The following is a 16,791-nucleotide window of genomic DNA, read 5'->3' as shown; positions in this document are numbered from 1 at the left end:
GCAGTCTGCAAGTGAATTTTGCTGTTTGACATTAAAATAAAATGCACCAATCCTTATTCATCAGAAGAAAAGTAAGCCATCGCCATGGATACTTACAGATTCATTACTCACCCAGCTGCTGTGTGATTTTCCCTCATGGTACTCAGATTACAAAAAACAAACTGATTAGAGTTTATGGTTAAAGAAATTCTCCAAATGATATTTTTAAAAGGACGTCTTTTGGGTTCCCTTCTACTGAATATTACAGTTTTTGTACTGTATACTAAAAATTTCAACTAATAGTTTTAATGGTAAGAAGTCATAATAGCATCTAACCTTGTTTGTGGCTGAGAGTTTCTGGTTCAGGAATCCCAGGGTTTTCTATCTGCTTTTTGTAGATGATGTGGTTCTGATGAGTCAGAATCAAACCGCCGAGATATTCTTATTGTCTCACAGAGATCCTGCTAGGAAAAGCATGTTGGATAATGGATGCACAGACAGCCCAGAGATCTAGAACAGCAAAAAATATTTTTATTGAAACACTCACAAACGCTACAGACAATAAAAAACACACAAGGAACAGTAATGTGTAACATTGTCCATAAAAAATTTCATAGCAAATTAGAATTACTTTGTTAAAATATATTGATTAAATATGTCTTTTTACTCCACAAACAGTAAGCCATGTTGCAGAACATACTCTGTTCCATAGAAAGCTATTGCATCACCTCTGCTGGACATCTTGGGTTGTGAAGCTAAGTGAGCTCAGTACTTTAGAGAGGCAGTATAACGTCGTCAACACAAGTAAGCTCACAATAACAGCGATCCACAATCACATACAAGTCTGCAGGGAGGACATAACCTGTGGAGTGTGAGCGTGAAGCAGACTGGAGCGCGTTTCACAGTGAAATGCTTCTCTCTCTTTTGAATTTCACAATAAAGTCTTGGGCATAAAATATTTACCTCCAACCTCAAACTCAAGAGACAAAAGCTGCAGCAGAACTTTCCAACCAGCTGCCACTCTCTGCAGCCAATCATATCTAACCAGTTCCAGTCCTGTTTTTGTGTAACGTCACAAACTGAGGGGGAAGATATTTTCTGCCTTGTGATTCAAAAGTGAGGAGAATAAAGAAACTACAATCCATTAGAAGTTGGTCACAAACAAGATTTTAAGCTTTTGACAGGAATGAGTTTCTGGTTATACAGACACAAAAAGCTTTTCCAACACTTCAGAATGCAGAACAGCAGAAAGCAGCACTTTATTATTTAAAGGATAAGGCTGACAGGATTCTGCATCTCTCTTATCACAAATTTCTTGAAAAAATAAAAACTAAAAAAATATATAAAGTATATGTTATTAGTTTTTATGTTGTATTGTTTTTTTAAGTGAGGCACTCAGTTTGATTTCTGTTATAAATCTACTTTTATTACTTTCCTTTTAATAACATGACATGAAATTGTATTTTTTCCCTTTACAGATTTTTTTAAAAAACGTTTTCGTTTTGCTCCCTCTTGCGTTTTTCAGATAATCAAAGACACTGAAATGGTAAAAACGGTAAATGGCCTGTAATTACAGTCACACACACACACACACACATACCCACAAGGATGGCAGTGAGGCACATGTGGCCACTCAGTTAGAGATAACCTCAGCAAAATCAAAATTCACTTAAGGAAAGATGACCTCATTTCTAGTGATAATGAAGTTATCCAAACCAACCTGGTTCTAGCTAAAACAGTAATTGGCTCCCTTGTTAACTCATTCAGACTCCAGTAAAATACAACGAGAGCTTTAGCCAGAAACAGAGAAAACTACAAGCACTGGAAAACCTTCCCAGGAGAGGCCAGCCAACCAGAATCACTCTTAGATCCCTACATGGCTCTTCCAGGAGGCCACAGGAGGACCCAGAACAGACCTCAAAGCATTTGTTAAGGTCAAAGGTCAGGGTTCAAGAGTAATACAAACTAGACAAAATGGCCTCCACGGTAGAGTTCAAAGGAAGTGAGTGATGATCGTCTGTGGTCTGATGAGACCAGGTGGAACTTTTTGGTGGCTGTTTTCCTGTTACATCTGGGCTCAGAAAAGAAGTATGATGACATACAGAAGCTCTCCAGCCAGCAATAAAAAAAAAGAAACGAAAAAATGGTTTTGGGATGAAGAATTTTTGAGCAAGACCATGAGAGAACGTAACCAGTTAGGTTCTCCCATGGTCAGGCTGGTCTGGATAGGATTTATGCAGTAATACATAAAACCTTCATTTTAAAACTCCAGTTTTTTTTTTTTACTCAGGTCATCTTTGATACTAAAAAAATGGTTACTTACGAAAAACATTTGAGTTTAACTATAAGAAAAAAATATCAAAATCTGTAAGGAGGTAAATACTTTTTCATAGCACTGAGTAGAATTGTTATTTTAGTTTTACTAAACATGGAGCAAGTAGGTTGTTTTGACATGCATCCAAAAAGGACAAATGACAATTCCTCCTGAAGTTCAGAACTGGTGATCTCTGTAACACGCTGTTTAAACTGTGGAGCAGAGCAAGACATTATATTCACTTTAGGTCTTTCTTCTTAAATATTACGTTTGTTCTTCTATGATCTGACTCTAAACTTAGGTAGGATGATTTGCTTAGCCTTTCATTCTATTCCCCCTTTCATTGAAAATGAATTCCCTTCCACTTCATCAAAGACTAATTATTGAATAAGTAAGCACCATGGAAAGGACCACAAACAAATAGTCTAATTAGAAAGTCATCTGGTGCAGAGCAGCACTGAGGATGTGCTTGATTTAAAATGCAAGGAGCTGGCGGGTCTACAGGCTCACCAGAGGACAGCAGTGGCAGCCTGACTGGAATGATAATATGGCAGGAAGCTGCCAGAATGTCTGGCAGTCAGACAGACAGACAGACAGACAGACAGACAGGATGCCATGTAGTCAGACTAAACAACGTCACTAGGAGAGTGATGAGGGTCTCATGCAGGGTTTGAAAGAGGTCAGGTATTCTAGGTTCTGACTACCTGGAATGCTAGGCTAACTAACCCCCTTGGTTAGCCTAGCCTTTCACACACACTCTGGTTTCAACAGTGTGTGTAGTTGGCCCCATATGTTAGGCAATGGCTTGATACAGTCACCCAGCCTGAAACATGGTGAAAATGGACGATTGAATCCAATCCAATCTGTATCTGATGACATCACTCATGGCCTCTAGTGCCTGGTCTGAATGAACCACACGGTTGCAAATCAGATCATTTACACCCCCACTGTTCTGTAATTGTGTCAAATTCCATCCAAATCAAACTGCTCCATGTTGATGCTTAAAGCTGCAGTATGCACCTGACAGAAATGTTTTTGACATATTTGTTAAAAGTGTCAGTATGTTGAGGCAGTTTAATATGAGACAGATAATCTGTGAAAAAACTTGAATCTCTTCCACTCCCTGAGCTACACTTGTCATCTGAAGAAATGCACTTAATGCAATCAACCAATCAGAGCCAGGGGAGGGGCTTAGAGCTGCCAGTCAACCTTATGAATGCACTGCTAAATATGCTAATGGTGGAGAAACAATTTACCGTTATAGAAAAACCATTTATCTGCCATCATTGATGGCCATGCTAATTAGCCTTTAGCATTCACGGCATGCTCCGTTGTGGGGAATCAGCTGTGACTGACAGAGCTGAGACCCTCCTCCTGACTCTGATTGGTCGTTTCTGACAAAGCAGGTTCATAGAGGAAAGACAGAGAAGCTGGACATTTTTCACACATTATCTGTCTCATCCCATACTGTCACCACATGATGACAGTTTTATAAAATATAAAAGTTACATTTTGCAACTTTACTGTGTTTCTTTTTGGGGGAGTTTACATTCATATGTACTAATCATTTTGTTATGTCATTTGCTAAAGCACAGAATGCAGAATTTTGACAAAATTATCCCTTAATTTAATTTGCTGGTGGCAACAACCATAAAAAATAACTTGAACATTTGTTATAAACTATATACACACGGCAGCACTGCAGCTCAGTTCCCATTCGGCAAACTTTAAAAACACTGAGTGGAAAGACGAAGCCGACACAGCTGTCCATGCCAACAATCCTTTGGATGGCAGCAGAGTCACATCTACTTCGGTGACGGACATAAACACATCGCTCACTCAAACACTGAATTATGGCCAAAGCTTAGGGTTGGATATGCTGCTAACTAGTACGTTTCACCTGCACCCTCCGTCTCTACCTAAAGACAGGTTTCAGGACAAGCAGCCATGTCACCATTAGCCTGCGGCTCCTTTAAGAACCTCTCCACCTCCTGTGAGTCCACTGCTACACTCTTTGGTCGGACATTGTCGTTATTCTTGTTCTCATTGACCACCTCCTTCTGCATCTCCTCCTCTGTCGTTAGCTGCTCCTCTGCCCTGCTGCTAAGCTGCTTGATCTCATCATCTGCCAGTGTGACCATCTCACCCAGACAGACTGCCGGTTCATGGGGTTTCTTCTTGATAAAGAAGAAGTTGCAAGTAGCCAGAACCAGTCCTGAGAGCACTACCTCACTTCCTGCCAGCAGGAAGACGTACATGTAGCTCTTGGTAGCGTCCAGAAGTTGCCCTGTGACAAAAAAAGACAAGAAAAACAATGACAAGAAGAAATGTGGAGGTGCACTACCATTAAGATGGGGCTTGGGTTTACCATAAAATTGTATTTTTATTTTATTCATCTACAGTTCAAAATCATCATATCAGATATTAATAAACAGAAGTTTTGAATGAAAAGGAGTTTGAAAATCTTAATCTACCCCTTCTCTTCAAAGTCACTTTACTACACCATGTCACCCTACACCTTTTACCTGAACAATATTTTTCTTCCAACAGTTTGAGCTGCTCAACAATCTGATTCTAGATCAGTAAACTCTGAGGCGTTGTTCATCTCTGCTCCCCCTTTAGTTCCTCCTTTCCCTAAACTTTCACCGACTACCTCCAACACAACATCAGTGTTCTTCGATAGCAGCTACACATTTTACATCGTCTCAAGTTCATCATCAAAATCACATCTATAACCTCTTTAGCTTCTGATTTAGCATTCATTTATAATATCACCATAACCATAACTTATTAGTTACACTTATCATAATCATAATTTGAGTTACTGTAGGCGTTCTAATGAAAAGAAAACAGGAATAATCCATGATTCTAATTATTTGAAACCAAAGTTACAGTTGTTTATTCTTACAAGTTAAACAATATTAATATAAGTATTTTGCTTTGGGTCTCATTCAATTACTCAACATGTTTAGACTTCATTCTGTGAAACTTTCATGCATTGAAATAAGGAATAGTCTCAACTACAACACTCTCTCTGCCTGACTATGATTTATTATGATTAAATGCAGAAGGAAACAGAAATAAAGCAAAGATTGCATAAAATACAACCTCCCTGATTTTATTAAAGTTTGATTTTACTGTCAGTTCTTTGTTTGATTCATTTTAAATGTAACTTCATGCATTGTTACTGTTAAGCTAAAATCTCCAGCGTGGAAGGGTTATCTTGACATATGTTATGATTATTATATTTTTCTGTTTTCTTCTTAATCATCTTATTTTGTCGTTGACATTTTACACGTTCAAAAGAAATAAAGAATAAAGATTTCAAATCGTCTAACGAAAGATTTGCCCAACTTTAAACCATTTTTGACTCAAAAAACAAGGATGGCCTCTGTATGGCTGCCCTATTGCCCCGGCAACTGGGCTTAGCAAGTAGTTTAGGGGAAACCCTGTTCTAAAAAACACTTGCTTGCTTAGGAAAATATTAGAAATAATTGACTGACCTGCACCTGGTGGTCCCACCAACACAGCAATAGCTTCCACCAGGAGGACAAGGCCAATTGCACTGGAGAATTTTTCAGTGCCAACTATCGCCATCAGCACCTCAAACTGCAGCGCGCCCACCATGCCGTAGGAGATCCCGAAGAAAATGCAGAAAATTACCAGAGACACATAGTCGTGGGACTGGAAGAAATATATAAAAAAAAATATCAGCTTACAGATCCTAAACTCTCTACATCAGTGAGGAAAAACTGTTCATTAGTAGTTCATGACCAACAAGTCTTCACCCACCTGTGAGCCAATCAGGTCAGCAGTTCCATTAAAGACCATTGCGAAGCTGAACAAGTAGACACACCGAGGTCGCACCCATTTCAGTCCGGCAATCACACCGCAGGTTGGTCGGGCAAAAATATCGATGAAACCCAGGATGGTGAGCAGCAGGGCAGACTTGGTGTCCTCGTTCCCCAGTTCCTTGGCGTAACTCACAACAAACACAGGCGGCACAAACAAGCCCAGCACCATGATGGTTGCTGCTATGGTGTAGATGACAAACCCCTTGTCTTTGAATACAGAGAAGTCCAGCAGCTTCTTTTTCTTCTTCTTCTTCTTCGTGTCCTCCTGGTCGTGTGGAAGTTCCACAAACTTGGGAGTCGGTAGGGGCTTCATGAGGGCTCCACACACACAGCAGTTCAACAGAAGCCCACCAAGAATGAGGAAGCCTCCCCTCCATCCGTAATGGTCCTGAAGAAGCTGACCCAGAGGCGAGAGGCAGCAGAGGAACATGGGGCTCCCAGCAGCAGAAAGGCCATTGGCCAGAGGACGCTTCAGGTTGAAGTACCGATTGAGCATGATGAGAGATGGCTGGAAGTTCAGAGCTAATCCCAGACCTTCAGCAAAGACAAGGGCAAAAAATGTTTACGTAAAAACATTTGTCCAACTGAAAGGTCCAAAGGCTGAAATTTAAAGCTGCATCGTGCAACTTTTACAAAAGTCTGCTTTTTACATATTTTAGCCCTGGGCTACTATTGACAGCTGAAGAAATGCACCGCTCCCGGTCAAAAACAACCAATCAGAGCCAGGTGGAGGGGGTTAACGCTGTCAATCAACATCATGTATGCACTGCTAACTGTGCTAATGGTGCAGAATTCTCCATTGCTTGCAGGGGTTGTGAGTAGTGTGTACACAAGGATGATTGACAGCACTTAGACCCTCCCCCTGGCTCTGATTGGCTGTTTCTGATGGAGCTCTGTATTTGTGCAGATGGCAGCAGGACCATAGGGAGTCATGTTATACTGTCACCACACAGTGATAGTTTTATAGTTTTCAGCAAATATGTAAAAAATATCTTTCTAAAAGTTACACACTGCAGCTTTAAGATGGAACACTAGAAAATTTTAGATTTTTATAAAAACAAGACTTTGTAGAATCCACCTCATTCCTTTGCTTATATGCGTTATTGGCCTATATCTAGACATATAGTCAGTTGCATAAAGAAAAACAATGGATTCAAAATCTGACTAATTAAATTTAGTCAGATTTCATTTCAAAGTCTAGTCATTTGAAAGAAGCCAAGGATGGATTTTCAGCTTCACTGAAAATGTATGAAAACAAAAAAACAAAACAGTGAAACCTGTAATCACTCCAGTAGAGAGGTAGATGTGGACGATGCTGGTGGAGAAGGAGGCCAATATCATTCCCAGAGAGGCGAACAGGCCTCCCACCATCATCACAGGGCGACAGCCAAAGCGGTTGACCATCACGCTGCACAGAGGACCTGCACAGAGCAGAGCACAGACTCTGTCTGGACACTCAAATGCTATCAGCTGCTCCATTTAGGTACGATTCAGTATTTTGTTCTATTATTATTTCACTCAATAATTGAAGAATAACGTTGCATTAATGATTAATCTGACAAAAAAATAACAATAAAAAATGTCATAGTAAAAAGTACTTTATAGCTATGTTAATCGTTTATTAAATTTGGAGAAAAAAAACTTTGGACTGAACTAAAATAAATAAAGGTATGATGCACAAATTCTACCAGCTTTAGAGACAGAGAGGTAGGGTTTCTGAACTACCCATTTTATTTCAAACTTTAGTATTCCTATGAATAACAAGGAAATAAAAGTATTTCATCTAGATATCGGTGACCATGACATATTTTGCACACAACTGAAAATAGCTGTAAGTAGGTTAGTTTGCTGTCCATTTACCTTGAAATGTCTTCTTAGGGTTAAGCAACATTTCTGGGTGAGTGTTGCTTAACCCTATCCCCAGTTTTATGGTCAATCGTTGCCAGGGTAACAACTCAAGCCACTTGGCCATCTGCTACAAGAAAGCCAATATATATATGGAGCCAACCATTTTCTCCTCCTGTTGAACCCACCAGCAGGTTCCGGCCTGCCTGCTCCACTGTCCCCCCCCTCCATCTCCACTTCGCTCAATCAGACCTCTGGCTCTCGATCACCACCTACCTGGCACTCGCCTCAGGAAGCACCATCACCATTCTCCACAAAGGACCCCTGGGCACCTTTCTCTGACACTTCACCAAATCCATTTGAAAGTCAGGTTTTTCTTACTTCACCTGATCAACTCATTACAGGCCACCAATAACCCCAACTCTCATTCCAGGCACCACAGATTGTGTGACACTAACCATCAAGGAAACCTGTCAACTGTTTGTTCTTTTGAAAGAAAATAAAAAACCTATTCCTTACTTGGACTTGTTGATTCTGCATGTGGGTCAGAAGGTTAAATCCGATCATGGCAATGCCTTTAAACATATAGTGCATAAAAATATAGGAAGCTGTGCCTAAAAATATAGGAAAATAAATGAGAGGTTATAAAGGAAAAGGATCCAGAGATCAGAGGAGAAAAAAAGTCATTTTCTCAGTTTACCTCTGAACTGGGTCTATTGTTTAACCCACAGTTAAGTCAAACTAGATATTATTTTTTGAATGCAGTATCATGTAAACTGAATTAGTACACTGATATTCCATTTGTGTATTGTGCAAAAGCAGCAGCCTACCTGTCCCATAAAGCATGGCCAGCAGGATGGAAGAGATCCAGGCGGTGTCGCTGTATCCAACCCCAAACTCCTGGATCAGCTCTTTGAAAAACACACTGACTGCTTTAGGGAATGCATAGGAGAAGCCTGTGATGACAAAACATCCAGCCAACACTGCCCAGCCCCATCCTCCATCTGGGGCCTTCACACTTGGTGCTTCATCATCCACTACAGCACCTCCCATGGTGCTTTATGGCTGTTCCTTAATGGAGGCAGTGAATGCTGGAACAAAGAAAATATTAGGAAATTAAATTCCCTCTGCATTTTAAATTCAGATCGGCAGCAGGTGGTGCACTCTCAGACTGAATTTCTTTCCTTAGTGTGGATCTACATAACTCCTAATGTTGCTTTTGCATTCTGGCTTCAATTAACCAGTTCTTAATTCTATTGTATTGAGTAAATATAAAGAACAGTCCTGCAACAGGGACTCACAGTTTTTAATGAAGGGTTCTCCTCACAAATCTTCACAATCACACGTGATGCATATCCAGCAATCATGGAATGAAGAAATGTCGACTGGATCCGCCGCCAGAAAAATCTACAATAAAAACCAGACAGGTCATGTAATTTTCCCAGCATTTAATAAATAAAAAAATATCTAGAATACCAGACATTATTTTCCTCCCAGTAAATACCAGTACATTGTCTGGTTAGTAAATATAGACATTAAAAATTATAAATGAAAAACTTGTCATTTTAAATGATTTAGAATGGAGTCTTTACTGCATAAGGAGGGAAAGTTAATGAGAATGTCTGTGCCATAACTTCTTTCTCACAGACCTGATGCTCTGTGCCTGTTAAGAGTAGAGTGGTACTGAGAATGGTCGTTAGCGTTAGCTCGGAGTGTCTGCTTGTAGCTGGTTGTTTACTCCTTCACTGACAAATGTGCCATTTCTTTGTGTATATAAGTTACAAATACAGTCATTGATGTGTTACTCAACAGACCCACATTTGTAATGTTGAGCTCTGTAGCTGCTGTGGTTTCATCTGGAGTGTTTTTGTGTTGATAAGACCAAGAAACCTTTCCTTTGCAATGTCATCATGTAGACAAGTTGGATGCTTTCCTTTACAAATGTCCCATGTGGCCACGGCAACAATCCTTGGTGTTATGTCCCACTTTAAAGTGTCCATAAGATGCTTAACATATGTGTGTATATGTGTGCTTCTTTTCCAAGGGCTTATCTGAGAAGTTTGGTCATTTTGTCAGCTGGTATTCTTCGCTTTTGCAAAACATGAGGGTACCTTTTTGTTTTGTACTGTGGTTTGGGTTATGAAGACTTGAGTGGATCTGTTTGATTTAAAGTCCATTGTGGGTTTTTTTGTCTCAAAGAATGGGACATGTGACTGAACAGAATATGAAGTAATTGCAATCTCTGTCTCAACAACCACAGAAAAAAAAATCCATTGCACCCATAAGTGTTACCGTGACCTGGCAATTCCAACGGTATACCAGCCAGTCTGGAACTTTCTGTAACTATTATGAATCGTCCTCACAGGCACTTTCTAGGACTAGGACTATCTAATTCCCTTCTGTGTTGCTCCTCCATTTCTCTTAGTTTTTCCTTGTGTTTGATATCCTTCTGGATAATTTCAAAAACTGATTCCTTTGCAGCTAACTCTACAGTTGCATCAACACTTGAAATGTCAGACTGCATACTGACACTTGACAGAGGCAGTACCACACAGAGTAAGCAAAGTAGTGTGAAAATAACTGATGAAGATGCTGCTTTTCTCTATCTGCATCAAAATCTTCTGTTGCTGTAATACATTCACACAGTAATTTCATAAAGTTTTCTTCATCTTCGGTCAGGAGGAGATGGAGTACTATGCTCCTTTATTTCACTTTAGAATTTCATTGTGTTGTTAGTCTGTTTTCAATATGATCTGCCACTGCATATAACTTTTGCTCTGACAAGTCAGACTTGAAGCTTTCTATTGATGCTGTGAGTCTGATTAGCCCTTTTCTTTCTTTTAATTAATTCTTCTCTATGGTAGGTTGTATAATTTTCTTTGCTACACAGAAGGGCCCTCTGAGCACCTGGGCTGCGATAATTCAGCTGGAGAACACATTTTAAGTTCAGACAACAGATTCTCTTTGCACTCATTGTTCTTTAATTTTTGTACCTGTTTGATGTATTAAAGTTCTAATATAATTGGTTTCTGTTTGTAGCTCATTGCTAAAGCCATCCATTTTTGTAACTCACTGTGATCTTAACCGTTAGCTTCTAAGCCATCAGCCGTTAGCCGCAGACGCTGTAAGAGCTAACACATGTAATATGTGCGGAATTGATAATTTTATATTCCTATTTTATTGCTATTTTAAGTTTATCACAAAAACACATTAACAGAACAATATAGTATTTATAGTAATAGTTTTTACAATCAACAAACCTTCCGACTCTTCGGAGATGCTGCCAATATAAAATAACGTGGAAAAAGTAACTGCTGGGATAAACAAGCTGACTGCTACGCAACAGCGTTAGACAGGAAGTGTAAGCTCAAAAATTAAAATCATACAGCTCAAGCCGGAAGTTCTCTGAGTCGGCTTATTAGGACGTTAAATGAAAGTATCTAATAATGACTGATCATAACTTTGAATAAAACTCAACTATAAAAATATTGAACAAATCAAAATCTTTATTGGGCATGCTATCTAAAGTTTTAGCAGTGATTCTCAAACGTTTTACGCCAAGTATCATCTTAGCAAGTTTTCTAAGTACCACCAGCTTGATAAATTTTTAAAAATTGTTTTGTATCAGGATTCCGAAGTTTTGTTATAAAAAATATACAGTATTTTATTTGTTTAGCACTGCTTAACTACCTCACAAATGCAATGTTATTATGCATTTCATGTGTATTCAGAAGCTGACGTTTCCATTTGTAATTAGAAAAGTTAAGATGTAAATGTTGACCTTTGTTGTGAGGTTTTACCAACAGCAGACCTCCAAATCAGTGGCTACTTGTTAGAAAAGTAGCCACTGAACTTTTCTTTTTGCATGTTTCTATTTTTCTCAAGTTTCTCATTAAACCTTTCACACAAAAGAGAGAAAAATACATCCATCTCTCTCATGGCTGCAGGACAATTATGACATCTTAATTGTACAGACGGACGGACAGGTGGATGGATGTTGCTGTTTTTCCTTTTACATTAAGGGGGAAATGCTGCTGTAAACCAGGGAGCCCTGGGTTACCGTGCCACTCCTGTTGCTATCCCAACCTTTACATGGAGTCAGTAATTTAAACAATGAAGGAATGAATGAAATGTAGTGTTCCCATCCTTACATGCATTCAGCATGTATACATCAGTGTACAGCATTCACTGTCTATCTGGTGAAACAATGAAAGAATGGGTTTCTAACTGTCTAGGTTTGACACTTGACCTTAAAACCACTAATTGTGTTTTACTGCTTTTTCCAGTCTTTAAAAGCTGAAAGCCTTACTAGCAGCAAATATTACACAACAGCAAAGAACACTAGAATCATTTTCCCCTTACTTTTGAGTAATTATACTTATGGGGGAAAAGACTCAAATATGCAGAAAGCATTTCAATTGAAGACTCATCTCTAAGACATCCTCTCTCTTGACCTCCACAAACAAGCAGCACCAGAAGATCAACAACTAAAATTTACAGCTCTGTCTCGTCCTATTACGTTTTGTAATGGGAAGGCTCAGTTGCGCTAACTTCATCCTCCACATCCCCCCTACCCCACCTGTTATTTATATGCTCCCTAAGGCTCTGCAGTGCTGCTAGACAGCCACCTAAATCAACAGCAGGCTTACAAAATCCTAACGCTACTTTATATTGAATAGTTGTTCTTCAATTCCCAAAGGATTCTTTTTATTCTTCAAGCATCTACAAATAAAGGCCGTGAAGTCACTGTTTTGACTGTGATCTTGCAGCCGGAGGCCCCATCACCTGATTTACAACCTGAGGAAACAGATGGAATGAGCTGCGCAGTAGAAATGCCTGATTGGTGAAGCCAAACATCCAACAGCCAGTGTCTCCGGGTAACACGTTTCTGATGGGAATCTGACGGAACAAGCTAGAAAGATATAGATATACACAGATAATGTAATATTTTTAAATGTATCTGCTGCACAAATGTATTTCCAAGAAAAAAGCATATATATATATATATATATATATATATATATATATATATATATATATATTTTTTTTTTTTTTTTTTTTTTTGAACCACACCCTACACTGGGCCTGATATAGCACACAAATCTTGCTAAAACTCTCTCTTCACATTGGAGGCCTGTGGTTTCCTTATGTCTCACCATGTCCAGACGTCAGTTTGTGACCTTCAGTTCACTTTGCTAATGCAGCGGAATAATGAACCACACAACAACAACAAGACACATGATGGTAGCTGTTGATTCCACTTTTCAGGTTCATTTATGTTTTCACTAATAAATAAAATTAGCATTTGAAAGTGGCGTTTTGTAATCACAGATCAGATTTATTCAATATTAACATTGGTTGGATGGATGGATGGATGGATGGATGGATGGATGGATGGATGGATGCATGGATGGAGTGTATTGAATGAAAAGAACTTAGGTGTGAATTGATGATGCTGAAAGTAAAACGAAATTGAATTTGATTTAACTCCAACAGAATCCTTCATCCTTTCGAGCCAGATAAACCTTTGAAAATAAAACCGTTTAGCAATTTCACTCATATCGATTCATCCCCGGTACATCGGCATATTATTCTGCTCTACTAATAATTTTCCTCTCTGCATATTTACACCCCTAACTTTAACAGAATTGATAACGATGAGGACGGAATCTTGAAATTTTCAAAATAAAAGCTTCACAGATTAAACCAACACCTTCTGACTTGAGAACGTTCTGATCTACATTCTCTCCTCTCGTCGCCGCAGCAGCCTCACACCTTCATCCTGGAAGCTGCTGCAGTCATTTCCTGCACAATTAGATCGCCTCTAAAACACTGAGGAAAAAGTCACGCATCCCAGCGACATGATGAATTTCACGCAGTCGTCCCGGAATTAAAAATGCCACATGATAATTAATATGCGTCCATCTGTGACGATGGACAGATGGACAGATGTGACAGTCGGTCCTGAAATAAGGCAGGACCGCTGATGTGAAACAGGAAGATGTGTGTCTGCACCCAGCGGTAAACTGTTGAGCGTCTTACCGGATGATGCTGCTGCCGGGAGCCGTCCCTCATCCAGCCTCAGCACCTGCGCAACGTTCCAACCTGCACGTCTGCCCGCAAAGCGTCAGAGCCGGGCACACCGAGCTGCTGCTGGGTCCTAACGCCCCCCCCCCCCTCCACCCATCCGCCCCCCCCCCAGCCTGACCTCACCAAGAGGAAACACATCAGCTCATACGTGCTATTTATAGGTTTTGTTTTCTGTGGCCAGCGCATCACCGTCACCCTGCTGACTGCACCGACTTCCCGGACAGTTCGGAGGGATTCTAGCTGCAGCCGGCGCCCACACAGCCTGAGCTGATAGAGACATCTGAGCCACCAGAGGCTGTGTTGACAAAATGTCCCTGAAGACAAAGCACCACCTGCCAGCTACGAATTATTTATACCCCTGATAGATTTAGAGTAACAGCAGCACTCTGACTCACAGCTGTCCAAAAAAAGGAGAGAGAGAGAGACATTCAAATAAGAGTACAAAAGTATTTGGTACTGAGAAATTAAATGTAACATCTGACTGACTCTTTTATATAAATGACATCTTCAGACAAACGGTCTGCAAATCTACACAAACTCATCAAGGGGTTTATCTTAGTCACATTAATTACTGCAGCAGCATCTTCACAGGTTTGATTGTCAAGACCTTCAGCAGATTCAGAACGCTGCTGCTGGAGTTCTGAGTAAAACCAGGAAGATAGAGAACATCACCCAATTCTACAGTCCTCCACTGAGATAATAGACTTTAAGATACTGTTAGTTTATAAATCACTGAACTGTTTAGCACCACAACACATTAATGATCTACTGGTGTTGTATCAACCTTCCAGACATCTCTGATCTTCTGGTTCTGGTTCTGCTCTGCATCCAGAACCAGAACCAATCATGGACAAGCATCATTCAGCGTCTGTGCACCACAAATCTAACAAACTTCCAGAAAACTGTAAAACAGCTGAAACACTGAGTTCCTTTAAATGAAGGATAAAACCCCAACTAGTTAGAGCTGCTTTTGATTAATAACAACTGGAAGTTTGATTAATACATTTGAAGCATATTTGATTGATGATTTTGATTATATGATGATATTTGATAAAATATAATGTTTATTGCTTGTTTCATAGTAGGACACTGTATTGCGTTTTTTCATGTAAATAATTTTTAACTGCCTTATTGCTGAAATGTGCTTCACAAATAAACTTAATTTGATTTGTTAATTTTTTAAAGATTAAATAAATAAACAACATTATCACAAAATAAAAGATTCAGGCAGATTAATACTTTTCTAAAACAGTGACTGAAGTACCCAGAGACTTAACTCAATAAGAGCAGCAGTACTTCATAATAATATTGCTCAAGTAAAAGTGAAAAGTCCCAGAAGTTGCTTTCAAAAACGTTACTCAAGTGTAACTAAGTAAATGTAACTAGTTACTACCCACCTCTGGATTTAGATAGAAATGATTTCCTTCAACCAAATTGTTTGGTTGTGATATGAAATAAGGCAGACATCTCCCAAAAGGTGAGGAAACAATGTCCTCAACTCCTTAGAAATCCATCCACTGTGGCATTTATTTGTATTTAATATTGGCATTTTGAAAATGATTTATGCCTGTCTCTATAATCAGCAGAAAAAATGCTGGTCAGCTATTTGTTTCTTCTTGAAAAAGCTAAACCTTTCCCTTGCTGAAAAAGATCCTGAAAGTGTGCACTTGTTCAGGAATATTTATATGGCTAAAGCTGCAGCATTCAGGAACCTGGTTTTGGCCTAAAATATGAAATTTAATAAACTTTTTCTGTGTTTTCTATTGCTCTTTTCCTTTGTGGGTCCTGTTGAAACGTTCAGCTGGAACCACGGCCCCAATATCTTTAATACAAACCTCTGCAGCTGTTGTTGTTGTTGTTGCATGTTGTTTTCCTGTTGCTGCTCCCTGCATTTCTGTGACTGGCGTCTTAACATGAAAGAAATGAACCCAGCTTTGAGCTGGAGCTTCAGGGTTGGTTCAGCGGTTTGCTGCTGTTCAGTTTGTCTCCCACATCCCTCCACAGGAAACATCAGCAGACTCAGCGTCAAACTACTTTCAAACCAGAATAGATCTCTACTTACAGCACACATCTTCAAAGATATGCATTTATTAGTGTGGTGGTGCCGCCCGTGTACAACACGGCCGTCACAAGTTTGAGTCCCGGCCTTTTGACCTTTGCTGTGTGTATTTACTCTTTCACACAACCCACTTTCAAATAAAGGAGAGCAGAGACAACAAACAAACAGCATAACCAGTAATAATCATTTTCATTGTTGACGTTTGACGTATAGCAGTTATTCTGCTCTTAAACATCTTCCAGGAAGGTCACTATGACCTGTTATGTAACAGTAAAGAGTGTGAAACAGCGTCACCCAGTGGTTAAGTTACTTTACCACCACTCTAAATGACATATCGGCACCTTTTTTGCCTTAATTCTTATTATTATTGGGCCAAAATCACTTCTATTTTGTTTATATCCAACATCTTTTACACACATACACGGTCAAACATAATTAATTAAATAGCTTATATAGTAAACTGTTGGGATGTGTCAATAGACTCTGAATTCAGTGTTGCTCCTCCTACAGCTTCAGTCATCCTTTCAGACCTGCTGGATGTTAACGTCTTCTGTCTCCAGCTGTTTTTTTAGGAGAATCTTTGAGCTACTTCATCACTTCTGCTCTTCATCCAGTTGGGATACCGACAAATTACCACCAATTAGCTAGAT

The 16,791-nt window shown here is 39.5% G+C and overlaps 1 protein-coding gene across 2 annotated transcripts; it reads right to left on the bottom strand.

The window, feature by feature from the left end:
• Positions 1-488: 488 nt before the first annotated feature.
• slc16a3a (solute carrier family 16 member 3a) lies at positions 489-14,155 on the bottom strand. 2 transcript variants are annotated; one of them, XM_044099066.1, is made up of 7 exons: positions 14,035-14,155; positions 9,294-9,399; positions 8,823-9,083; positions 7,425-7,568; positions 6,086-6,681; positions 5,797-5,977; positions 489-4,580 (listed from the first exon to the last, which is right to left on the bottom strand). In XM_044099066.1, exons 3-7 carry the CDS (start codon positions 9,043-9,045, stop codon positions 4,213-4,215), a joined length of 1,512 nt encoding a protein of 503 aa, XP_043955001.1. In that variant the 5' UTR covers positions 9,046-9,083; positions 9,294-9,399; positions 14,035-14,155; the 3' UTR covers positions 489-4,212. The 2 variants fall into 2 exon arrangements, with proteins under 2 accessions (XP_043955001.1, XP_043955000.1); XM_044099065.1 differs by lacking the exon at positions 14,035-14,155 and adding an exon at positions 11,253-11,337.
• Between the last annotated feature and the right edge of the window lie 2,636 nt (positions 14,156-16,791).

Source organism: Gambusia affinis, linkage group LG19 (genome assembly GCF_019740435.1).
Source record: "Gambusia affinis linkage group LG19, SWU_Gaff_1.0, whole genome shotgun sequence".
Taxonomy (NCBI): domain Eukaryota; kingdom Metazoa; phylum Chordata; class Actinopteri; order Cyprinodontiformes; family Poeciliidae; genus Gambusia; species Gambusia affinis.
Note: the sequence above shows the minus strand (reverse complement) of the source record. Positions and strands in the feature narration are given on the sequence as shown.